The sequence below is a fragment of the Lissotriton vulgaris genome, chromosome 7 (assembly GCF_964263255.1).
Source record: "Lissotriton vulgaris chromosome 7, aLisVul1.2, whole genome shotgun sequence".
NCBI classification, from domain to species: Eukaryota; Metazoa; Chordata; class Amphibia; order Caudata; family Salamandridae; genus Lissotriton; species Lissotriton vulgaris.
This window is the reverse complement of record NC_141695.1, coordinates 1,596,351,235-1,596,378,280: the sequence shown is the minus strand read 5'-3', so window position 1 is coordinate 1,596,378,280 and position 27,046 is coordinate 1,596,351,235. Positions and strand designations below refer to the sequence as shown.

At 43.0% G+C, this 27,046-nt stretch overlaps 1 protein-coding gene across 1 annotated transcript; it reads right to left on the bottom strand.

Annotated features, from left to right (window-relative positions):
• Positions 1 to 4,129: 4,129 nt before the first annotated feature.
• On the bottom strand, positions 4,130 to 22,666 carry LOC147706053 (phosphoenolpyruvate carboxykinase, cytosolic [GTP]-like). The gene is made up of 10 exons (XM_086932502.1): positions 22,508 to 22,666; positions 17,034 to 17,296; positions 16,482 to 16,663; positions 14,641 to 14,844; positions 14,357 to 14,544; positions 9,198 to 9,360; positions 8,339 to 8,563; positions 8,090 to 8,221; positions 6,416 to 6,511; positions 4,130 to 5,476 (listed from the first exon to the last, which is right to left on the bottom strand). Exons 2-10 carry the CDS (start codon positions 17,294 to 17,296, stop codon positions 5,022 to 5,024), a joined length of 1,908 nt encoding a protein of 635 aa, XP_086788628.1. The 5' UTR covers positions 22,508 to 22,666; the 3' UTR covers positions 4,130 to 5,021.
• Between the last annotated feature and the right edge of the window lie 4,380 nt (positions 22,667 to 27,046).

Sequence of the window (27,046 nt, the reverse complement as noted above, 5' to 3'; positions counted from 1 at the left end):
TTGGTGCTCACGACGATCCGGGGCTCTTCACCATTGCTCCGCTTGCACCTCAGGATGCACCTTGTGCGTTCGAGTCTCCCCTTTTCTCCCGGTGCATATGATGTCCAGGCGCTCTTCACCAACCCCTGGCTGCACCACAACACGCACTCTGTTCGTCCGAGGCTCACCTCTTCTGGTGCACGCAATGTCCAGGCGCTCCTCACCAATGCTCTGGCTGCACCACGACATGCACCCAGCGCGTCCGAGACTCATTTCTTCTGTTGGTGCCTACAAGGCCCAGGCGCTCTTCACCAACACCCGGGCTCCACCACAACACGCACCCAGCATGTCTGAGACCCACTTCTTCTGTTGGTGCAGACAATGGCCAGACGCTTCTCACCAGCACCCTGACTGCACCCCGAGAAGCACCCAGCACCTCTGAGTCTCGCTTCTTCCTTTGGTGCACACGAGGCCCAGGTGCTCCTCACCAACACCCGAGCTGCACCACGACACGCACACTGCATGTCCGAGCCTCGGGGAACATCCTTTACAACGCGGATGTTACACCGCAGTTCCCTTACGACGCAACTTTTACAACGCAAGTTGTAACAACGAATTGCGCTGGGGGGCGCTCCAGGATAGTAAATAGTTTAATTTACTATCCAACTCCTTACCTACTATCCACGGGGACTGGAGTTGGAATAGTAAATTAAACTATTTACTATCCAGCCCCCAACAACGCAAGTCGTGGTAACGACTTGCATTGTAAAACATTTGTCGTAAAGTACTGCGATGTAAAACATCGCGTTGTAACGACATACATCCCCGAGCCTCACCTCATCTCCCGTGCACACCACGACCAGGCCCTCCTGACCAACACCTTGGCGTGCACTTCGATACGCACCCAGCGTGTCTGAGGCTTAGCTTACTCTGGCATACCCACGATCACACGGCACAACTTTTGAGGGTCACAAGCTGCAAAAGCACGTGCACACCGCATTGCTTGGGACTTCTCCTGAACTTTTATGATCCTGTATTTTCCAAACAGGGAGCCAGCTCGCCGCAGGCCTTTGGGGGTTACAAGACACAGCACAAAGCACAGTCTTCTTCAAGCAGGGGTCCCCAGCGCCTCCAAGCACAGTCCCAACAGCCTCTCCCTTAGTTAGAACAGCAAACTGCAGACCAGCCCCATGTCACAAAGCAAGGATTGGTCTGTCCACAGCAGTCTCTTCAGTTGTTCCTTCTTTAGCATAGGTTCCTCTTGACCACAGAATGGGTCCAAGCCTTTACAGTCTCAATCCATATATGTTTCATTTCCCCTGTCAGGGGTTTCCACTCTCTTAGATATACCCCATAATGTCTTTGAAGATCGTATGTGCTCAAGGGTCCCTGACCCCTCCCTAAATCAGTTCTGGGTGTCCCTCCCATTGTCACCTCTCTTCCTTTGATACTGGGGGTCTGGATCCTTAATCACTCAGCAGGAGATGGGTCAATTGGTTTATAGCTCCAGCCCAGGCCTTTTCACCTCCCAGGCACCTCCCCCAACCTACTCTCCAGATGCTGGGCATCCTGGTGCCATCTCAACCTCTTCCTGGGTCAAGACCTCTCCAGCTCCTCTCACCTCTCTGATCCAGACAGACAATCCACATTTCAAAGACACACAGAAATGCTCAGAGCACAAAACTCAGCCACTTTCTAAAAGAGTGGTTTATGAACACACAGTGATAAAACCACTTTCACAGAAAGATGTGTTATAACACTGTGAGTTCATACAATGTAAACTTCACCACTCCATTATAAACCGACAGGAATCTAGGCTAACAAACACAACACCCAGCCTCCTCCATTCTGTCCTATGGGCAGGATGGCCTTTCAGCAGTGAAGAACAAATGGAGAGTTTTTGACTGTCAGGACAAAGCACACACCTCAGCATATGTTCTGCCTTTTACCTACACTGCACCCTGCCCAGGGGTTAACTGGGATCTACCACAGGGGTGCCCAACATGTATGTAAAAGGGAATGTCAGGACTGACAAGTGGCTGCACTTGTCAGGACTGCATGTTAACTTAGCATTTTGCACGCAGATCCTACACTGAAGGCCTGAGTTCCCTTCTCTGCACGCTCTTGCACTACTAGCCCTGGCACACACACCGGGCACATCACTAGGGACTTTTACTAGTAAGGCAAACATACCAATCATGGCCAACCAATCACCATTACATTTTACATAGGGGACACTTGCACTTTGACACTGATCAGCAGTGGCAAAGTACCCAAAGCATCTAAAAGCAAAGAAGGCAGAGGCAAAAAGTCAGGGGTAATCACACCAAGATATGCTAGGTCTAACAACTACTACTAGTAGGGTAACTGACCCCTTAACTCGACGCTACATGAAGAGAGCACTTCACAACATCTGCGACCAATGCAAGCAATGACCCAGTTCTTGTGTATTTGCACCCCCTTTCTTGTGGCGTCGTCCCTATTGTAAAAGCATCTTGAGCGTGACTCCTGTTTAAAGACCACTGACAGCCGGGACAACCACTACATCCAGACGCCATGGGCCAGGTAAAATTGAACTGAGTGTTGGGCCCAGGTCATAGGAACCCAAGGACTTCTACCCTGCAAAGTTAAAACACAACTCAAGCCCTAAGGGACTGATTGTCACTAGCAGGGATCCCCATTGACCGCAATGTTAAACATCTGCACTATTTAATGCGTTTATTTTCTAATGTTTTGAAAATTCATAACTCCGGTTATATGTATGCTGTTTAGTTGGTTTTGGTGACTAAATTTACCTAAAATATACTCTATTTTTATAAATTGGTGTTGTATTTTTCTCAAGTATTGTCAATTACTTATGAACCTTTATGGTACTGTAAAATACTTAACACATGTTGTTCCAGTAACAACTGCCTGCTATTTGCCACATTACTAGGACTAAACTAAGGATTGTTGCTGTGAAGCCAAGGATCATCTTTGAGGCATTGTTATAATATTGCATGATAAGGGCACTCACCCATTCCACATATTATTCTGCTTTCCTTTACTTTCCACTCCCTTCTTGTGTTTATCACTCAGAAGCAGTGGTGTAATATTAGCCACCGCAGTCCCTGCAGTGGGTAGGGGGCATCCCCAAGGGGCCCGCCCTGTCTGGCACTTTGCATGGGCAGCGAGCCCCTAGCCTGGAGCTCCTTCAGGAGCATGGGGGGGGGGGGGGGGGTGTCCTGCATGTACTCTGCAGGGGGAAGGCCCTCGAGTTTCATCGTGCCACTGTACCGAGTATTTCAGTCTCACCATATTATGATTGGATGAGTTCCGTCCTTTCATTGCTCATGTCAGGAACATGCATTGTAGTGCCTGAACAACTATTTTCTCTCCCTCTCTACTTGCAACTCCTCTATTGGTCCATCCACTGACCTCTGTTACTACAGTGAGTAGAGTCCATCTTTGAATTGTTTTGAAACAATTCCAAGATGGCCATCGGAGGAGTTCTACCTAATGTGGTCAAGTGCTTTCTCTGTACCAGTCAGGGTCATAGCTTGGTAACAAGTGGTGTGAACTAGAACAACGTATTTGAAAAGGTTTGGAACGCCCTTACATGTTGAGCAACAATAATAAAGTATTGTTTTTAACCTCTTGGATATCGGTTTTTGAAAGCTATATTGTATCTCATATGTGTACAGCTAGTGACCATCTAGCGTGCTTCTCAGTAGGCTCATGCTTATGGGTCTGCATGAAAACACGAAAGACTCTGGGACCATAACTGTTTCTGGTATTTATTGTTTTAACTCCCTAAAACTTTTTTAATTATATACTGTATTTTAGTCCATATCTAATCTGCCTCTGTGCATGTATACATTGAAACTCAGAACGAATTTGTTATCCTCTTTTTAAATGTCTTTTTTTTTAGAAATGATGAACTGTTTTTGTACGTTGTACGTGGGAATAATTTATAATTTACTGCTGTTTTATGATCTTACCTGATAATGATTGAATAAAGTTTTACTTACTGACCAGTGAAAAGCACGTGTACGGAATATGGTTGAAAATACATTGACATAAACTGAATTTTGAAGTCTTTCCTCCGTGACAGCATTAAGACCCTCCCAAGTTGTGGTTAAACGTGTAAAATTGGGAACATATTCAAAAGTTTGTTAAAATATAATTTATTAATTATAACAGCTCAGTGATAAAAGCAATTGGAATTATTACAAACGTGTTCTAGAAAAAAATATTTATGAGATATAGTAGAATTTGCTTGGACTATTTACATATTGATCTAGACAGAGACCTATATATTGCTATAAAATGTAATCTTTGAATTTTCTCTCATCTTTTATTGCCCATTTCCTTCTTAACCACATGGCTGCTGGGCGTTTTACCCCCCAGTGCTGGAAATTGCTCCTAGGCTGTATTCATGACGAGCTCAGCTCGTCATCAGCACAGCTCAACCGTGCATCATGACGAGCTGAGCTCGTCACCAGCATCGAAAGGGTTAAGGTACAGTTTCAATCCTCCTCTTGAAACCGTGCAGCTATCCAACAATTCATTGAGTTTCACTCTTTCTTGCATTGCTTTTAAAAATCCATATGTTTTGCTACTTTTTTATGTAGTATAAAAGCAAGAGGTGATAAGGATGTGAGCTTACTATGTTTGCATTCTATCTGTTGCTTTCACACTCATCCTCTTCCCAGACTCCCTCTGTTGAAGTGGACCTTTTGTAAAATTTAACATTACTCTGGAAGTCAGAAAAAAACTGAAGACCACAGGTCCAACTGCATAGCAACCTCTGGCACATGACTCATATATGTTTTCATAGCTAAACATTCTAAGCATTGCTGATGCAGTGCTGCTATAGGCTTTACTGAGGCTTTTCCGGACTGCCGCAGTCATTGTATCAACTTTTAATGTGACTTTACTATATACGTAACAATATAGTAGTCACCGCAACTGGCCTTTGCCTGCACCTCAGATTTCGAGGTTTCTTAGTTATTGTTCAATTATGTTCATTAAGTGATTCACCAATCACTCTGAGCTGCAGCTCACAGCTGTTTAATTCTATTTTCCAGCTCGAGGAGCTCCCGCTCTATTTCATATGGAAGGTCCGTGTTGACTTGTTCATCAAAGTATTTCTTGATGTCTTCCACCTCCTCTTCCCAGAATTCCCTGGACAGGTGGAACAGCTCTGCCATGTTGACATCTCCCAGCCCTTTTAAGTTGAAGTCCGTGGCAGTGGGCACATAGCCGACGGCTGTGCGATCCGCGCACCCCTCGCCGTTGATCCTTCGGAACATCCACTCCAGAACACGGGAGTTCTCACCATAGCCGGGCCAGAGGAAGTTGCCTTGTGCATCTTTGCGGAACCAGTTGACATGGAAGATCTTGGGTAGTTTGGCGGCGGGGAAGTGCTCCATGCTCAGCCAGTGGGCGAGGTAGCGGCCGAAGTTGTAGCCGAAGAAAGGCCTCATGGCGAAAGGATCGTGCATGATGACTTTGCCTGAAATTAAATGAGTAAAGAATCACATGTAAATGACACAAGTTATTTTTAGGGGAGAGCACAGACTTATACACACTCATTAAAAAAAACTTTTTGGTATTCAGGGTGAGTTTTTTTTAAAGACAGTTTAGTTTGGAAGTGATGGTGTCCAATTTTAGGTACTTTGTTTGAAGGTTTGTGTTTTTGTGTCAAGGGAGTGGCAGGGAGTCTTAATTGCAAGTACAGAAAAATATGGGGCATATTATCAAGCACGTGCGATAATTATCGTAAATCACCTATAGCGCGATTTTCATTATCGCCGTCCATCGCTGGATTTTAGCACCGGGTTAGCGACGTATTGTTAACGCCTTTCCCCAGGCGATGTGAAATCCAGCGACAGAGTGTGATAACATGATTTAGCGTGGGAAAAATAGCAAAAAATGCCCTGCGAAAATGTAAACCTTGATAATAGGCTGGTGTGGACTTAGCCCTGAGATCCACCTCCCATGTTACAGATGACTAAGTCGGATTAATAGCAGGAGTTAAAATCCTTTAGACGAAGGGGGCTTAGCGCGACTTCGATCATCGATTTGCGGGTCTGGGGCATCCTTGTAAATATCGCAATGCAGTATTAGCAATGTTTTCCCATGTTGTTCTTTGAGGAACGCCCACTTTACATGCCATTAGCGATAATAATCGCTGACATGCAAAGTGGAGAAAAGATGGCTGCCAACTGATGGAAACATGCGTTAGCGTGTCCTTGATAATAGAGCGATATTTAAATTGCCGCTTTTCGGCCAAAAACGGCAGCTAAAGCGTCAAAATTGGGCTTGATAATATGCCCCTATAATTTTTCAAAAATGACCTTGTTTTGTTTGAACGCTGGTGTATATTCAACCAGACTGTGACAGAGAAGACCTTGCACGACATTTAATAGCACAAAATAAAAATGTGACTCACCTTTGTGCTCTGCAGCAGCTGTGGACTCAGATCTCATGGCCGCCCCCACAAACACCCCATGCGCCCAGCTCAGAGCTTCATACACCAGAGGAACACCTGCAGACCAGAGGAAGAACCACAAGTCCCATATTCGATCGGAAAACCATGACAACTTCTACCAATTAGTTATGACTACAAAAAACAATTTTTTTTAACCCAACTGGGAATTTATTGTGAAAGTTATACAAATCATGCCACAAATGTGGCTTATTGGTACAGGGTAAGGCTATTAAATCACTCTCCATATTCCCCCATTACGCCTACAAAATAGCTTCAGGACACAGTGATCAGTCGATATTCTTTAGGCGAAGAGATGTAGACCGCACTAAGAATCAGCCATATTTTGGCAGATCCTTAATGGCAGGGCCACTGGAATTGATTCTGCAGCATTTTTCACGTAATCATTGATTTGTGTCATTTGCCACATAACTCATCTCCTGCTGTATAATTAGCAGATTGTTATCAAAAAAAGTTGTTTTTAGCTCAAACGGAACAAAAGTTACTAAAAATGCAGCAACACGTGTTGCAGCATTGCAGAAAGTACTTCACCTTTCAGTTGCATAGTGCTGTAGTTTGGTTACACTAGTACTAATCAGGTAAAATCTCTGTCCAGACAGTGTTAAAATGTGTAACAATGACAAAATAATGAATTGCTACCATCACACAATGTGCCATATTATGTGCATAATTTTCAGTTTCTAGCTCTATAATTTCTTGCAGCATAATTCCAGTGGCCCTACTTATAGGCTTTTTTCAAAATCAACTAAATTGCTTATTATTTCGTGCACAGATGATGTTATTCCGTATCAATTCCCCAAATGTGCACACATTACCAGAGGTCAAAAGAGCCATTTTGGGGGAGGATCAAGGTCTACATTTTGTTATCCAGATTGGGGTTTATTGGGCGATTTCGAAGTCAAAAAGAAATGTGGTTTATTACTGGATGCTTCAGATGAATGGTTGTGGGCATAGTAGTCAGACATCTATAGGATTTTACTTTGTGTGGAAAAAAAGTGAGGTTCAGTGTTAATTGACAGGCGGTACAGGTACAGAATCATCACCCTCCTGCAAGAGTGATGGGGTGGACCAGTAACAGGGGAAAAAGGACTTGGAAAAGGCAGACACCAGGAAGTAATCATAGTGTAGAGGTAAAGACAGAAAATGATGCAGCACAGCGCTTATCATTCTGCTCCTACAGTCCATGGGATAACCCTGTTTATACTTGTAGGAGACAAGTCCGCTTTAGGCGCTTGTGCTACAGAAGCAATGTCTTTTATAAGCAGTATGTTGGCACCAGTGGTATACTACAAAATGATGGGACCCACTGCAAAATGTGTTGAGGGGCCACTAGGTTTCCCATATCTCACACATATATATATATTGCCCGCTGTTTTAACGGGGACCCTAAAGGTTTGCCCCCCGTCCCCTCCTGCGTGGCAGGAGCTTCAGAGACGCGTGTCTTGGACCTGGTTGGTTCTATCCATTGTCAATGGTGGAATTTTTTCCACCCTTCTATTTTACGTTGTTGTGGGTAAACGGTTAAATAGTGACTACATACTTGTTACGAATTGTATGCAACTCTGCACAGAAAGAGGCTAGTTTGAACTTCTTCAAAAAATGATTAACAGTAGTTACCTTTAGGTCTGCGGCCTCCAAAAATGATTCCCTCGATTGGCACGCCCTCAGGGGATTCCCATGCCGGATCAATGATGGGACACTGGCTGGCGGGAGTGCAGAACCGGGAGTTGGGATGGGCACAAGGCTCATCTGGAGTGATGAAAAGGCAATGTGACATATGAGAACCCAAGATCAAGTCTACAAGCTAGCCCAAAAAGAGATCAAAAAGAGCTTTACTTTCAGAAGTGTCTGTGCGTTGCTTCTTACCACTGTCAGGTGTCCATTCCTTGTTCTTCCATGATGTCAGTGTCACCCCAGGTTCTAGGATATCTCCGATGCCCTCCCAGTAAATGCCGCCATCACTGGTCTCCCCAACATTGGTGAAGATTGTGTTCGCCTCGATGGTCTTCATGGCATTTGGGTTTGTCTTGACTGATGTTCCAGGAGCAACACCAAAAAATCCATTCTCTGGATTAATAGCCCTGAGGTGACCTGCAACACAGCAACGTTATCTTTTAGAAAGAAACTAAAGACTTGCCCTCGCATAGTGCATCATATACAACCTTATTACGAACAACCTGGAATGGTGTGCCTTAGATTAGTGCTCCAGTTAATTACAGATTTTTGGGTATCTCTGGGTCCCAATTTATCATGACTTCAATTACTTGATTTGCCAATCCCGAGCTTTGAGACAGTGTCCCTGACAGAGAAAATACTGGGGTTGCAGCATAGCCCCGCCCCCTGCCCCTCATCTTCCTTCAACATGCAGGGATGCAGGGGTAGCAAGCGCTTCCCTGGCTCTTCCTCCCACTCCTGGCCCTTCTCCCACCTCCGCCACCCACACCACAAGCCATAACAGGGTCCCTGCGTCCGTTTGCCGTCTGCTACAAGCAGGTGGTGAACTGATGCAGACTTGTGCCATTAGATTCCTTGGAATGGTAAAAAGCACATGGAACCAGTATTATTCCCCTTGCATTGGAAAGTAACTAGTAATTCCTATATTTTGCTGCAGCGAGACCAGCTGGAATTGGTGAATCCGTCTCACTATCCTGAACCAAAAGTAGGTCTTAAAGCTCTTAACGTATAACAGTAAAGCAGCCAAAATCCTTAGACATGAGCAAGTTACCTTTTTCATCAAACTTCATCCAGGCAATGTCATCTCCCACACACTCAATTTTCCACCCGGGCAGCGTTGGGTTCATCATGGCCATGTTGGTTTTCCCACATGCACTAGGGAAGGCGGCTGCAAAATATTTCTTCTCACCTTCTGGATTTGTGATTCCCAATATCTGTGGAAGATAAACAGATGTTTGCTCACTGTGGAGTGTCCCATGTATTGTCACACCAACCAAAAAACACAAATTACTGCTCACTCTGCTCTAATGGAACAGACGCCTGTTTTCTCCTATCTACTTACTAGAAATAAGGTATCGCAATATTTTCCACGTATCCAACGAGAGACTAAGGATGTTTGAGTCACTTCCAGCTGTTTGGAACCTTTTGGAGAAGGTTCAAGAAGATTCCCTCTGCGATAATTGCTGCAGACATATTAGATGCATACATGTGAATGCTAAGTCCTGCAGATGATTTAGGGCATCTGGGGCAGTCAGAGGTTGCTGGGCAGTACCTGTAACGGGATATCCGTCACCATTGTGACCGAGTAACCCATCTGCTGAGATCTAAATCAGGCCCTTAGGACTGACTGCAGAAGACAGTAGAGGTTTTGAAATACAGATATTGCATGACGTAAGTCCCTAAACAGAGTCAATTCTCCAAGATCCGCTCATGGATAGCTATTTAATAAAAGACATTGTTTTTTTCTTTGCATAAAGAAAATTACATAGCGTTCTTTATGTACAAGAATAGCATCCGTTAAAGTTTAGATGCAAACCCAATCTTGTTTGTAGTAGTTTACATAAAGCAAATAACATGGGAATCTTTGACCAATCTTTCCGCATGGAAAAGGTTTGGGTATGCCCATATTCAGATGTCTTTGTGAACTTCGATTGCGGTCTGAGATGACAGTACTAATTCAATGGAACATAGAAGCAGCGCTCGGTATTTTGAGATCGGGGTTTCATCAGCGTTGGGTCAGGGTGCAGGTTGGTGCAACTCAGGGAGCGTGAGCCTACATGGTTAAGGAAATGAAATTCAGTCCCCGAGAGTAAGAGGACCTAAACCCAGTACACAAACCGATGAGAGGTTCATCTCAAGCCAAATGTTGACACTTTTGGGATGCTAGGAACTAGCTCCCAAATTCACAACTGACACAAACTCGCGTGCTACCAGAGATCCAGATGCCAGTGTACTGGCAATGGACAGAGCAGTGGAGAGACCTGTTACAAACATGAATGACCTGAGAATACATGTTGAATGCAGTGAGCCTTATCCAACATGCGTGTGAGAAGGAAAAACACTGAGTACCTCTCGAGATGCAAAAGGGCAAATATAGGCTACCAGAAATTCAAAAATGGTATGAAGAGGGTCAGGGACAATGCAGGGTCACCAACAAACATCATTTCTGAATGCTCCCCTCAAGTCCTTAACATTCTTGATTATATCATGGGATTGAGCAGAGCAGCTGGGCTGCAAGGCCACTGTGTTTCCGGGCACTTCTCTTCCTGAAGGTAGCCTTCATGAGTTTGCTGAGCTTTGCTTCCGTCTCATTGTCCAGGGCCTGATTCCCCCATCTTGAGCAGTACAGGTTCCTCTGTTTCATCAAGTGGGCTTCCTCCTTCAGCGTCCCATCCTTTGTGTCACCTTGAGGGAAACAGGCACCTGCAGAATATTTCCGCTACAAACATCTCTCTGGGCTGGCGAACAGGGCTCCTTCCTCGAGGCCAAATGAAGGACAAGTTACTTTTCAGGAGGAATATTATTTTTGCTGCTTTAAAGAACTGGGCGGAGCCCACCAACATCAAGTTTTATTTAAAATGGAAATACTCCTCCAAATATGTAACCAGCAGATCAGATTTGCAGAGGAGATGTAAGGGGCTGGCACCAAATTGCCAATATAATGGGGATTACACTGTGAAGCTCTCAGCCAGGGATTTTCGGCTGCTCTGCAATGTCCAGAACAGGTCAAGAGGTAAAAGGATCTTAGCTAATGTTGGGGTACTGAATTGTGCTTGGCTGAGAAGATCTGCGTAATCCTCCTCCCAACCACACTTCCACAAGGTATCAGGACAGAGTTCCTTTGACATTAGCATGCAGGTTGCCATGTCCATAAAAGAGGACTGAGTCCACTCACAGAGGAAAAGGGAGGGCAGAAACACTTGAACAGGGGCATGTTCGAACTAGTTTTATTCATGTTTTTGAGTATTCATGAACCTGCAAATCCTAAATTTTGTTTTCTGCTCCTCACAACTATTCACATTTTCACCTCCCCATTATCTTGGATGTCACTTTACTCATAAAGTCTTGGTTCCTTTCAACTGCAGGCCTCCACACCTCAAAATTCCCCTTTATTTCTTTGTTCCTAAATCCTCTCCTTTATATTTTCTCGATTTTCCCTAATTTCTTGAAAACCTTCTAACCTCTTCCTTTTCTCCCCACTTAATCCCCCATAGCATCAGACATATGTGTTCTTTATTCACTGTTCTCGTGTCTTTATGCTCCATACTGGAACTGGTTTTAACTGTTGTCATGATGTTTTTTGATTTTATGCCTTCATTGGTTACTTATTAGGTATGTGAATGGGCAGACCCAATCCCACCTGTTGCTATATTATACAGGTTGAATTGTGATTTTTTTATGTAATGAATTCACAAAGTAATAAATAAGTAAATATAATATCATATTTCTTCTATCATCCTCTGCAGATGACAATCTTTATATCCTTATTTTGTCTATCAGATCGCCTGATGCTCCATCAATATGTGCCCTCCAGTGTTCACTTCCTAAAAATTATTGTACTCTGGCATATCGAAAGAACATTATCGTGATATACTAATACTGCGGAAATAATTACAGAGCGACAACATATCGAAAAGTAAGTGAACAGAGGGAAGTACAGATTTACAATTGTTAATTCCACATCTATGTACCTTGAAAATATATATATTGTCAAGGTATTTAGACGTGGAGTTCGGTATAGAAATTCTATATTAACTCCACATCTATGTACCTTGCAAATATATGTCTATTGTCAAGGTATGTAGATGTGGAGTTGGGTATAGAAAATCTACACATACTTACCTTTTGATATATTGTCCCTTGCTATTCTGTCTATGATATTAGTGTTCAACTATATTCTGTAGTCAATATTCAGGAACCACAACATATAGATTCCGGTTGTATAAGGAGTAATGACATGCATATAGTCCTTCTGGACTTCACAATGCTTCATGGATGTTAAGAAAAAGGAGGAATACGGATTACGACAATTTCAGTCCGTTTAACCGCAGCCATCAGAGAGAGAGAACCAGTTTATTTTGGTATATTTGCAATGATTTGCTGTGCTGCAAACTCTCAGATAGCTGTGCTTCTTTTAAGACACTCTCCATAAAGGTATTTCTAAACTACTGACAGATCGAACGTATTAAATATTTACACTTAAGTGCAGCCCATTGGCGTAGCTGGGACGGGGGGGGGGGGGGGGGGGGGCGGTCCACCTTGTGCAGCACTTTTCTGGGGGCGGCGGGTGAGGTGAGCAATTTTGGCGAGTGCAAGGTAAGTTGTTTTCCTTTTTACATGTTATTTTCCCTCGCCGTCGACTGTCGACTCCCCCCTCGCGCGCTTACATGCACCGGCCGTCACTGAACAGCAAACTCAGGGACCGCCCCAGGCGGCAAAAGCTCTAGCTACTCTACTGGTGCAGCCTGTTGCCATAATGGTCTGTAAGCCTACAAAGTAGCATTATCTAGTTGTTCACTAAACGGTAAGTTGTCTGTCGTGAGAGAGGTGCAACTGTGTTGGTAGCTGCACACAACTTTACTAGCAATGTAACAACGTGTTGGTCTCACCCTGTTCACTCCAATGAAATGTCTAATGGAATTTCACAAAAGTCCTCCCTGATTAGATTTGCATGTGTGACTGTTTGCACCAAGTTTACAAACTGCACTGCATCATCCTGCAGGTGTTTGACTGCATGACTTTCACCAGGTACAGTAAGCCACATCTGTTGTAGGACAGCATCTGTTGTAGGACAGAGTTTGTGCACCTCAGAAGGAGGAAACAAGCACAATTACAGCTTTAGCCCCCATTACAAACTCTCAAAATAAACTTGGCGCAGTAATTGCCCACCTGCTAATGAATGCACACCAGGGTATCTCAAAATATGTGTGAGCAATTATCACACCAAATTTACAGCGACTAAGCTTTAGAGCCTTTGCAGTTCACACGTTCACATTTCTCTGTCAGTTCTAATGTTACTTGATCTCCTGAAGAGAGTTGTACCAAAATATTCTTTGAGACCTAGTGACCTACATTTATATTGTGAATCCCAGAATATTGTTCTGATGGAGTTAACAATAGGAAATCTACTCTTAACTTGACAATATTTTCGTAGACGATATTACGGTCATGCTATATCTGTAGGTCTTTATTTGAGGAGCGATATGGTGCTATGCAACCTCCCTGAAGCATGTTTATCACCTGTACTGTGCTTATGCCTCTGAGGTGTCTAATTGATTCCATGATATCCTCTTTAGGGCTCCTTTCCTCTATTGTGAACACATTTAGTTACATTCTCCTGCCATTCGCATAGAATTTGCGACTTAACCATGAACGACTGCGGATGCTGGCTCTCAACTGCGCTTTACTAAGCATGCACTTTACTACCATTGCAATAATAATTACATCTTGGAACTGTCACTATGTCTGCAATTGTATTCAACATGTACACCTGATTTCGAAAGGGATCCCAGACTTCATCCAGGGCCACTGGAATTATGCAGCAGGGGAGGACCAAATTACGTTACAGCGTTGACTAAATTGTGCGGCAGGAAAACCAAATTGTGCCGGCCAGTGCAACACAATTTGGGGTAGTATTAATTCATTATTTTGCTGTGTTTTTTGTAACTTTTAATGCATTTGAGCAAGAAACAACATTTGTTTTTGTTAAATTTTTCAGATTATGCAGCAAGTGAGGGATGATTTGGCAAATGCAGTAAATCCATAACTAAGCGGAAAACACCACAGCCGCAGAATCATATGATTTCAGTGGCCCTATCTATCACATATTGCCTAAAAGCTAATGATAAAGCAAGAAAATGGACATATATTTTAGTATTTGGTGCCTACAGCACACTGTATGATTTTCATGTAGATATAATCTCATCCTACCAGCATGTGCTCAGCCAGCCATCCCTCCTCCTTGGCAATCCTGCTGGCGATCCTCAGCGCAAAGCACTTTTTCCCCAACAAGGAGTTCCCTCCGTAGCCGCTGCCGAAGGACACGATCTCTCTGCGTTCAGGTATGTGCGCGATAAGTGTCAGGTCAGGGTTACATGGCCAGTTGTTCACCAAGGGATCTGCAGACATACAATAAGTGCAACATTAATATGAAATTTAAACCAGATGAAGAGAAAGAGGAAGAGAAACTTCCCTACAACCTGTTGTTAACCTACTTTGCAGTGGTAAGGGGCAGCCAACCGAATGGAGGCATTTCACAAACTCGCCGCCACCCAGGGCTCGTAAGATGTCGGTGCCCATCCGGGTCATGATCCTCATGCTGGCCACGACGTACGGCGAGTCCGTCAGCTCAATCCCAATCTTGGACAGGGGCGACCCAATGGGACCCATACTGAAAGGGATGACGTACATGGTGCGACCTACAAAACAACACAGGTTTCATGTTAAGGAAAGTTGCCGTAGAGATGGCATTATGTACCACAGTTCACACAGACTAGACTGCCTATCTTCATTGTGAACACTCATGACCTGAAGGGGAATTGTTTTTTTCTGATGTATGGTAAATAGGCCACATTAGTAGTGGTGCAAACACCATATTCTCCAAAATAGAAGTCAATCTCTGCCATTCATCCTGTCTTCTCCCCTACCCATCCTCTCTCCTTGGAAACTCTTCAGCACACAGTCAAGCTGAAATATAATGATTTATTTCTATTGTTACTTGTCTGCTCTTGATTAACTTTTCGCTGTTCCTCCAAAATTTGAAACATTCACAAAGTCTTTCCGTTAGTTTACTGTGCTCCATTCATTTACACAATGCCTTATTGTTCATGTATGTCGTTATGTTCTAGCATCTCCAGGCGACATTAGCATAGAGGGAGCTGAATAATGTATTCATGTGGTGGGTTAGTGCTTAGAAGGCAATGTGATTCTTATTTTTCATGTGCTCTGATTTGCTGATAAAATGATACATTTATTCACACCACAGTGAGTTCATGGTCACTGTAATTTCGTATGCGAAAACAATGTGTAAAAACACTTTGATTTTGGGGATGATGCAGAGCCTTCCTGAATGCTAGAATGGGATGTTGTCTGTTTTAGTTCTGATTTCTTCTATTTGAGACATAGAATAATTTCAGATTTTTGCATATTCTGTATAACTTCGCATTGGAGGGCTTTCATGACACCGACTGTGTAACGCTTTAGTCTTGAGTTTTGTAATAAAACACTTTAACTTTTGATTGATCTCTAACTCAATTATTGGACTCAATCATGTATTTAATTTTTGTGTTTATGACTTTTTAGGCTTTATAAGGTGTCTTAACTAGTGGACACATTTTCTCATGAAATTGGGGATTAACGCCATCTCTGATCCAGTTAAATGTGCGAACTCTGATTGAGGAAAGGTTTGGGGTGTCAGAAATTTTGCGCCTCCATTTTGCTGCCACAAATCCAAAGCAATGGTTTGCCACCATTCCTGTTTTCCTATTTCTTATCAGACCATTTTTTCTATTTGTCAATTAGCAACTTCCAACATAGTGCACTGATGATCCGTCTACGCATCGACCTTCCTGTTTAAGAAGAGGGTGTGTTATTGTCCTACAGTTAGCTGTAGAATATGTGTGCCAGCTTTCTACTGGTTTACATGATTTACTGTCAACATCTTATCCACTCTACAAAACAACAGGCCAAACTCCTATTTATCTCTGTATACATTGGTCTTTGGCAGATGTATTAACCAATCAACTTCATGTAGTCAATGTTTGTCATAACATTGGCTTGGTTGATTCCTACGCGAGGCATTATTTATGAGACCGTTAACAAAATCTGCTATTTCCCTGTATTGAATAATTTGATTGGCTCTTCCAACCAACATAGAGATTCTTATCCAACAATGGTCCCCACATATTTTCAATGTACCGGTAAGCTAAATTATTAAACATTGCTATGCATGGTATCAACATATTTTAAAAATTTTAAAGAATCTTGTGCATAAATTATTTTTGTTCCCTCATCATCTTTGTGGGTTTTCTAAATCATGTTGTATTTTTAGCCTCACCTTTCATGCATCCTGGAAACCTGGCCTTAAATGCCTTATCGAAGTCGTCCTCTGACATCCAGCGCCCCAGCTGACTGGTTCCAGTCTTGGAGATGGGCACAGTGTCCCTCTGCTCTTGAGTAACGATGACCGTCTTGCTCTCAATTCGGGCTACATCCCTGGGATCAGTAAGAGCCAGCCAGCTATGGAAAGAGAGGAAAGACTGGGTAAGTACTCTTCGACAAATACCATGGGACTTCAAACCGAAAGTTACTTATGGCCAGCTAAATGAGAGACAAGTGTATCCTTGAAGGTGGCAGATTGCTTTTTGAAAACACCTTTGTGCTTATGAAATGCGGAGAACTGTCAAGTTATTTCTACCAACCGGTACAATCTGTTTGCAGAAATCTGATATCTCTCCTCATCGTCATTTATATCCTGTCACAATCCCAGACTATTAAATTAGTTACTAAATAATCTCTAGGTCTCAGGAGTCAAAGTGCAAATTGGCTGTGAAATAAACATATAATTATAGACTATGGACCCGTCTAGGAGAGGGCGCCCTTCACTCACCAGTTCTCATACTTGGTCAGCCTCTTGATCATGTTGCGCTCCTCCATCAGGGCCAGGATCCCCTCGTTCTCCTCCTCGGACCCGTCACAGATGTGGATGCTCTCGGGCTGGCACACCTTGGCACTGCCCACCACAAAGGCTCTTACATCTGGGCTCAAGCTGTTCAGTTCCCCTTGGACCATCTTGCTGGTGATCTTACCCTCATTCTGCAAGAGGGGCGCCATCTTAGGAGAGACCGAAGTGTGTCTCAGCGAATGAATCATCTGATGGAATAGAAGTTGGAAAAGAAGATTTCAGTTACTCCATAAATTTAGTATCAATGATGTTAAAAGTCTGATTCCTTCTTTAATTAAGACACCCATTACAGCCTACTCTAAAGATGGGGTGACAGTTTATTTTTACATATTGCTATAATAGCATATCTAAGTAATGATTAAAAAACACACAATGGCCCTACCCGCTCGGTTACCAACAAGAAGTGCTTTATTTGTAATAGAATAGGTAACTGGGCCAAACATTCCTGTGGCTGGTGCTATAGAAGGCTGGGTGCTGAATATCAAGGGACCATAGTCCTTATTCCACACATGCCTCTTTAATCCACCATCCCACTCTTGGTCTTTTCATCCCTGCTCGCTCCCTTTGTCACAATTTTTGTATATTTCTGTTCCCCCTTCTTACACCTTTTTATGCTGATCTATCTCTTGTTCTTGCTCTGAATCTGAGCCTTTTGAAGAAAAATAAGTGCTGGTCCACAAACATAAGTGCTGGTGTGCCCCACCTGCAACTACTGGCTCAAATGAAGCACTGCCAGCAAGAGTTCCCTAGGGTTGGAATCCATGAAGCCTGTGATTTGACTGCATGCTGTATTATGAAACCAACATCAAGTCTGAAGCCTCTAAAGCTGGTGCTGGGGGTGTGGGGGTGGGGTTAGGGCATAATAAGAAGGTTTTTGGAATATCAGACAATTTACAGCCTTTTTTCCTTCTTTGTATTAGGCCTGTACATAATTTTCATTTCACAGGAATAATCCCACCCAATTACCAAATTTCACATTACATCTGAAATTTTAGCCATTTCACATATTAAAAAAGAAACACTATTTTTGCTTAAGAAAGACTACTTAGGGTAGAGAAGTTCTCTTTGAAAGACATTTTCTGATAAAACCCCTCTCCTCTCTCCTGCATGTGCCGTCACCTAGAAAAGTCACAGGAGATACCCTGCCAATATTTGTGTAATTTTGTGTATTTTCACACAATTTTCCTAAAATTTCACAAAATGTCGGGAGAAAAATTATGCACAGGCCTACTAAACACCCAACATTGATCCATTGATGTTGCCCTCTTTCCTGCCAACGTGAAGATTGCGCATGCCTGTCTTCATGCTTATCCCAGCTGGGCTAGCCTGCACTTCTTATGAAGTAGTACTAACTGGTTAGTAGTTAAAGCTTAAGCTATGGGCGCCCTCTTGTGTGCTTTGGACTACCTGGCCCTCGAAAGGTATCACAATCGTCTTTAAGTTCCTCCCTGTAGTCAATTATGAAGTGTACACTCACAGCACAACTTAATATTACAAGTGGCCAGATAACTGGTATGATATTTATCGCACCAGATAAAATCCGACTCTGTTAAGCGGGAATTTATCAGGTGCAATTTGGACCACACAATTGGGAGGTTAGAGGGAATAAGGTGGATTTTGAAGCTGCATTTTCAGGTAAATACCATCCATTTCCCCCAAATAAATATCTGCAGTTTAGACATGGTGGACTTTATCTCAACTCATAATTGCGATAGGTTTGGTAACAGGAGTTACTGCATATATCGCAATTAACAGGGTCGATATAATGAAGGCCTTAATGTTTGTCTGCATGCAGCATCTCATAAATATTTTAAAAAATGTGCCATATGCTATTGTTGTCTGCTTCAAGGGGGCCTTGGTTACTTTTTGTCTTCTGAAGATGTCCACTCATGCTGGTCGGTGACGTCTAAACTCTACTGAGGGTGACAGATTGCGAACACCCCTCGCTCCCTTGTCTCTTGTATGCTTTAACCCTTCATACATGTTGTGGAGACTGCTGTGCAGCCTGTCTCCCCTATCTCCTGGTCAAAGATATTCCTCATTACGTCTTTTGACTATGCCGGTGAATGATGGAATGCAGGCGTCAATACACAAGAGATGTGGCCTATTTGTTAAATTGTCAGATATAAAAGCAAGGACATGTGGCTCAATGGTCTAGTGGCTAGAGCAGCTGACTTTTGAATATTGGGCACAGGTTTGAAAGTTTAAATCATAGCTAAGGCTCAACAGCCTGTGGTTTAGGGCAAATCACCTAATCTCCCTGTACCTGAATAGGAAAGAAAATGTGTAACATAGTCTGGTTCTGTTGTAAAGACCGCAAATGCCCTTCAGCCAGGTTCGAGTTAGAAAAAAAACTGTAACAAAATAAATAAAGAATGAAATCAACTTCTGAACCTAAGTTCCATTTTACCAAATTTGTGACAAAATAAAAATCGTTTTGTTTTCTGTTCTTTCATTCCCTCGCCTATAAATTGTTGACGTGACTGTAAACCAGACACTTCTCACATTGAGCACAAAATATATATCTAATCTGGCATTTAAGCCTAACTGCCCAGTTCAAAGTGTCACATAAATGAATCCATTAAAAATGTGCGGGTAAACCAGAAATCAAAGACCAACAGAACACACAGAGGCTGAGAAATACGGTTCAGGTAATGGAAAATCCATACATTTCGACTGTAAATATCTGATCCAAAAACCAAAGCAACCAGAGTGGCATTATATCTAATCAATTATTTTATGGAAGCAGTTCAATTGGAGTTATTGGATTGGATGCTATGGTCAACAGCGGGCAGCTCACCAGGTATTGATTGAGACTGGAGTCTGGTGAAGACATAAGAATATGTAGAACACAAACATGTGGTGTCAGCAGAGGGATGTGAAACACAGCGGGATTTGCCAACCGCGTTTTTCCAATTCCCGTATGGAGGTGATGTCAAGCAAACTGTTTAAGGAAGTTGAAACGTAGGTAAAATAGTTGCCTGGAGAAATTCAAATAGGGCTGAAAGTGTTGGAGGTGGTCTATTGTCTCTTCAGTCAAGTTCTTCAGTAAGAATAACGTAATGGCCTCAATTAACCGCATCGCTGCGGCGGCTTTTCCCGCTGTGTGCGGCCTTTTTTAAAGGACAGCGTTACATGACAAGCTCAGCTCGCCATCCGCATACGAGTGCCGTAGCTGATGACGAGCTGAGCTCGTCATCAGCATCGAAGTGGTTAATGGATTTAACTGATAAAATGATGTCCAGAAGAATTGCATTGTTTTACCTGACAAAAGGTTGTCTAGCAGACATGCACTGTGCACAGAAAGTTGAGAATTCTAATGCAAACTGCCAGAGGAATCCTTACATTGATGGGCGCATGGACTTGTGGACATCAGCGTAAGTACACCGGATAATCCGCCCTATTTAGACCCGACACCCCGATGCACTTTTTCTTTCTTTCTTGGACAACCATGCAAAGCCTGGCAGCCCGAACAGAAAATAAAAATTACGTCTACACCCTGGGAGAAAACTCCAGAGTGTCAGCGTTGTTTGTTTCTTATTTTACATAAACTAACTCCTGGTTTCGGAATTGTTTTGTAAAACAGAAATGTTTGTCTAGTGGCTGCATGAAACATTGTGGGTACTCAGCAAACTATTACTGCCTTCAGAAGAGCCTTTAAAGGCAATGAAAGCTCCACCAAGCCTGCAGAGATCTCTTTTTATGGTGGGCAGTAGTCTGCAATGGTAACAAATTGCAACCAGTCGTTTTGCAACCATTGCCGTGTTTTGCCTATGTACTAATAAGTTATTTTGCAAAATATCACTTGATCGCAATTTGAACTAACTCATGAATACTAATGAGCAAAGTCACAAATTGTAGCCCAGTGCTGGTGTCATCAGACCACCATGTGTGTGATTGCCTTTAAATAAAGCAATCTGTTTTTTAATGCAGCCCGTCTTCCTTAAAGGAAAACAGGGTGTGTTTAAAAAATAAAAGAAAAGTTTAACAAACATTTTATACTCTTAAAGATGCTTTTGTCAACATTCTCTAGGAGTGTCTCTTGAGGACCCCTTTCCATTGGCGAGTGGTTTACCTCTACCTTTCAATAGTCGGTAAAATGTTAATGTTTCGTGACCATATTTTTGTAGCAAAACATTATTACATCCAACTCTGAATCAATATTTTGAAGGGACGCCTAAACATGCCTTCCCGAACACCAATTCAGTATTTAGGGGTACATTAGGATGGCCCGAAATGGGACCGCCCGCCATAAGGGCGGGGGTCCCGTGAGGGCCATTAGGATGCACCCGCCACAGTGGCGGGTGCATCCTGCATTCCTGACATTGTGGCGGGCGGTGCACTCAGCAACGCCCACCACAATGCAACGGTGCCTGCCATGTTGTACATGGAACTGCAGGGGGGTACCATAGGTACCCCCCATGTACACACCCATGTGCAAACCCAGAATCCCTGGGGGCCCGCTACGGGCCCCCAATGTAAAAAAACACCTGCCTTATGGATGGTGGTGTCTACCAGAAACCGCCACCATAGAAACTGCTTTTCCGCCCGGTAGGCAATCGGGCGGATTGCCTACCGGCGGAAAACCGGCGGACGGTCTTCCCGTCCGTCGGGTTTCCCCCCGCCATGGTAATGTGGTAGGGGGGAAATTAGAAGCAGGCAGAGGTTTTTGGCGGGCGGATCACCACCGTCATACCGGCGGTGGCGATCCGCCCGTTATCATAATGGATCCCTTAGTCTTAAACACAAATTGTGATTCTCTAACAATGCATACAAAGAGGTAATTTTGTTGTCACAAATGGTCTGATTTTACTAATCGGACCATTTGCGACCACAAAGAGGTTTAGTATGTCTGGCTCTAAGTCTAGAGTTTCCACTTGAAGACGAGTGAGAGACGCATCGCAAACCTCATCTTACTACTATGATCTCCCAAATAAATGCTTTCTAGATGCTTCCCTCTTCTATCCCTCCATTACCCTACTCAATCCAACTAACAGACTCACATGTCCACCACTCAAATTAATCTCCAATTTCCCTATACTAATTCACCACTAATCCTTTTTGGGTTTCGGAGTAGCGTGCTACTTGCTGAAAAGCACTTTGACGCCTCGTCAGGGATAGTAAGCACTATATAAATACAATTACAATATAGGGAAGGTGAAGTACAGTAGTGCAAAGCACCTTCAGCTAACAAATGACATTGCTAGAAAATATTAGGACGTATGTTATAACTTTTGCTAATTATATTATTTCTGAACCAATCTTTCAATACAAAAAGAAATAGAGAACTTATAGTGAATAGCTGTTGCTCACATTATACAGTTGGAAAAAAAGCATAATAATAAAATGTAATTTAAATTAAGAAATTGTATTTTTTTTTATTTCGGTATTTGACTTACCTTTTCCTTTGAATGTGGCTGAAGGATTCAGTCAGTTGTAAAATGGCTTCGTCTCTTTAAGTTCCTTGAATACGCTCAGAAGGTTTCTAGGTTCTCCGAGTCGTCTCTTGCTCTTGAAGTGTTGTTGACTTACTGTTCTTCTGTGTGGCTTTAAATAGTCGTCTTGGGTTTCAGAGCCCGCCCTGCTGCCACAGGTGAGTGAAGGAGGCTTGTCACTGACATCATCAGGTGTCCATCCCTCCCCTTGGAACTCTGCCATAAGCAACATATTCATAAACAATTTACAAGAAACCAAAGCCCTCAAGGGAGTAATGATTGATCAGGTTATTGGCTGTTAAGTTCCAGGAGGCGGCGTCGTGTTTTTTTTTCCTGCTTGGGGATTCACAGAGTGACATATTTGCACAACCTGTTGTATAGGTGACCTTTGACCTACCTGAACTCTGATGCAAGTAGGCCCGTCTGTTTCTGTGCGGCAGGCGCGAAACCGGGGGAGATAGCAACATCCCGGGGTCAACAGGTCGCCAGAAGCACGTCAATGCGCACACCACGCATCACAACAGTGCCTGCGTGTGGAAGTGTCGACGCGTCTATGCCGGAGGTCCGGAGAGACATGTTTGCTCGCCCTCGGCCTCGACACGTCCCCAGTAGACAGGAGAAAGTGCAGGGTGCCCCTGTGGCGCAGACAGGCGGCAGAAGGCTAGCATTTTCAAGGACATCATTATGTTTCCCACTATGGAGGGTAAGGTGTCATACATCCCACATTTTGTTTCGTCACTGACTCTTCTTCAGCCTCAATGGCCTTTTTTTAATAGGTGGTTCTGCGTTCAATTATGCCATGCCAACTCTAGGAGCCTCTCAATGTAACTGGGCAGAAATGTGACAAAAATTAGCTATTTCCCCATACAATTTCACAAGTTTGTGAGTGTTCCCAATCTCTCAAGGAAAATCATGCATTTTCCACCCTCTCACCACCCCTTGTGTACGGTCAAGTACTGTATAGTTACATACGGTTGTAGTCTACAATTATAATGCAGTAAAATCATTTCTGTCTGTTCGGTAATGTTTTGCAGATATCTGATAAAGGGTAAAAGCACAATTTTCAACTATGAAAGTAGATGTAAAGCTGTATATGGTTTTGCTATTTGGGCAATTGGATCAATAACTGGCTGACTGGTTATGCAGTATGTTATTGACGTCTGAGCATTGCGCAAATTCAGTTAATGCACATTACAGTCATACTAGAAGCCCAAAAGTGTATTATCTGTGCTAAAGAGGCAAGGAGCACCCCTCATGCAACTGTGGGATGAAGCATCGGGCTGCAAGGGAATATGAAAGATAAGTGAAAAGAAGATGGGAACCACTATGGTCCCTGTCTCATGCCTTTATTGTTTAGTAAGTGGCCAGTGAAGATATTGGGGCATATTATCAAGAAACAGCGTTATAATTATCGCCACTTTAGCGGCAGGAAACTGCAGATAACGCAGCGATAATAGGCTTGATAATATGCCCTTGTGAATTCCCATAGAAGCCCATGTTCTGGTGTGAACGTGGGCTTCTCTTGGGATTAGCAAGGGCATATTATCAAGTCCATTATCAACGCTTTAGCTACAGTTTCATGCCGCTAAAGCAGCGATAATTTTAAAGCCGTTCTTGATAATATGCCCCGTTATTCTATGGGTTTCTGCCCTGTGTCCAGGTTTCGAAGCGCAAATTAAAAGTTTTATAGAATTTCCTGACAAATGCTTCAGCTAACTAGATTACACCCCTCACCTGAGTGTTGGACTTCTTCAGAAGTCACTCGCACTTCCAAAATCCAACACTAGATGTCCTCGCGGTTTTTGCGCTTTACAAGTTTCCCTTTGGTGTTACAATAGAAACCTGTAATGTCTTTCAGTGATGGTTCGAAGTAGAACCGATCCCTCTCATTGGTCGAGGATCATCTTAGTTTAACTAGTGAAGGTGTGTAGCAAAACATCTCCTAAGTGTACAGTATACCTGGGAAGATAATTCACCCAGAGAGAAAGAAAACCTGCCATCATGTGTGCATGCTCTTAGTTCAAGCGTTGATAGAAAAACTAAACTGTGTTTGAGGTGAAATAGAAAAAGCCTTAAGTGCAGATAAAATGAAGAATCACAGTGATAGGCCTGCACCATCTGGTTAGATATAACGTAGAGCTTATTAGGCAAGGAAGGAGAAAGTACGACAAAGCAAAATAGCTACTACGCAACCTAATATGTAGCAGAAAGAAAAAGAAAATGAAAAGCTAAAGTGATTCGCTAAAGCAAGACAAAATTCAAAGGGTCTTATCTACCTATGGCTATTCAAACAATAGTGATCACTTTCAGCAAGAGTTCACAGTGTTTTCGATTGGTATAACACCATCTACCGTGAGCAAGCGAGTCGAGTCACAAGAAAGAGGACGTTACTTCTGTCTGTGAATGGAAAGACACCATACCCGAATTAGAAACTGGGGGACCAGTGAATTGTGCCAGAAGGACTACCTCTTTACTATTAAATAGCCAATAACATCTTACCCTGTCTGGGAACTTTTATCATGTATCTCCTTTGGTATAGATTAGCGCGGCTAAACCGGACCCCTATTCTTGTATTCCTTATGTCAGTTTTCCAGAAAACTTCACAACTGGAAGAAAGAGAGGTAGTGTTCTTAGCCCAAACAAACTTTGTTATGTACTGGGAGAGAAAGTCATACTAAGCAGGTCTATCCTAGCTCCTTCCTGTACATTGTCCTAAAAAAGGAAACTGATATTCTCCCGCTCGGTTATAAGGAAGTACCTCGGAAACGCAAACTGGTATTGTCCCGCTCAATTAAGAGGTGGTATCTCTGTTTGTCTATAACATTACTATTATAATAACACGAAGAACCGGGGGTCTCAAAAAAGCCATTTAATTAGCTCACTAGCTTCGACTCCTTACTAATTGAGTTTGGACATAAGTTACCTTCAAGCCTAAGTAAAGACAGGAGAAAACAGTAGAGACAAGCGTAAAGACAAAAAATTATTACCAGTGAGATCCACCTACAGCTAAATGGATTCCCATCAATATATCGTAATGATCAATCTTCTCATTTGGTCATCCATCTGGCGGGATGGTCTGTCTCTTGACCATTGAGACTCATTACCATACCCACGGTATTAGGCTGGAATGGATCAAACCCACAATCACTTTTAGACCATAAGTGATAGATCACATGAGAATAAGTGCAGTGCAAGAACAAAAAAGTGGTGAATAAAATAGGGTGAGGAGACGAAAAAACACTTTTTATTAGAATATCCTCACAACCCCTAGTTTAAAAACAAGAATAGTGCAAAACAGCAGTTTCAACAAATAACTGGAGACTGGCCAACATGTTTCAGCCAGTAGGGAAATAAATCCCACGGCTTTCTTCAGGGCCTCTGCTTTCTAACTTTTGCTACTGCAAAAAAGTGAAAAACGTATATGCAGAAAGGATATAAAGGAACATACAGGAAGACCTTACAACCTGCTTGTACTCATCCTCCGCATCAAGGAATGTAGCTATCATCCAGCTTGACCCGGGACTGGACCGCACCTCACCTGGACCAGGCTCAGGAAATGGAGGCCCGCTCTGTCCGTCGTTGCCTCTGACGAAACAGTCCCCAACATGACGGAACTGTATGTCAAATTTCCAACAGTTTTCTATTTTCAAAAACAGAATCCTACAGCGCAATTTTGTTTTTGAAAAAAAACAAAAAGCAATGACCTCCTCGCATTGTGTAGGCTTCATTTAGATGTTTCTCCTTTTGCCATGTTTTAGTGGATGGTATGTGAAAGCAAAAACTGGCAATATGATCGCCACTCTAAATATAGCAAGCAGACATATGGCCAAACCTACGATGGCCCGACAGAGTAAGGGCCGTCAGAGGTGAATGTAGGTGGCAGAGATGAAGCAGTCTCCGCCTCCCATGAACTAAAGTTCTGCCTGACTCAAAATGAAGCAGGCGGAACTTCACTTTGGCAGGTAGGATACTCCGTCACTTTTGCAATGTAGTGCTTTATCTGCCAAGGTCTAAATAAGGCCCTAAGTCATGTACTACAACACAGATATTATCTCATGGAATGGTTGTACTGCTTTGCTTCAAAGACTATATTTCAAATTTACTAAAACCCCAATTAATTGATGAAGATTGATTTTTGATAAATATTTAGTAAAAGTAACTTTTAGAAAGTTACTTTTTCCATACTAAAGATCCTGGCGGCTAATTTGCCTGCCAGCATCTGTCCAGCAAGTGTGTACCTTAATGATGTTGCTAAAACTGCTCCAAGAGCAGAAAATTGGCTTAGGCTGGTGACAGGATGGGCTGAGTATGGGGCATGTGATCTCCATCAGTTCAAGAAGGACAGTTGGGAAGAGCCCAGGCACTTCATTAACTAGAAAAGACAAAGATGCTTGTCCATTTAAGTTTACTATAAGGCAGAGGTCTTTAAACTCTGGGGCACCCCCACATGGTCCATGGCTGACTTCTCAAGGGAAGCACAAGTGCCCCAGTAAGTACCTGAAA

Excerpts from the sequence above, each read along its gene's own strand:
- LOC147706053 (XM_086932502.1), bottom strand. The coding sequence starts at position 17,296 with ATGATTCATTCGCTGAGACACACTTCGGTCTCTCCTAAGATGGCGCCC. Across the intron at positions 16,664-17,033 it reads CTGACCAAGTATGAGAACTG|CTGGCTGGCTCTTACTGATC; the intron begins GTGAGTGAAGGG and ends CTCTTTCCATAG. Across the intron at positions 14,845-16,481 it reads GTTTCCAGGATGCATGAAAG|GTCGCACCATGTACGTCATC; the intron begins GTGAGGCTAAAA and ends GTTGTTTTGTAG.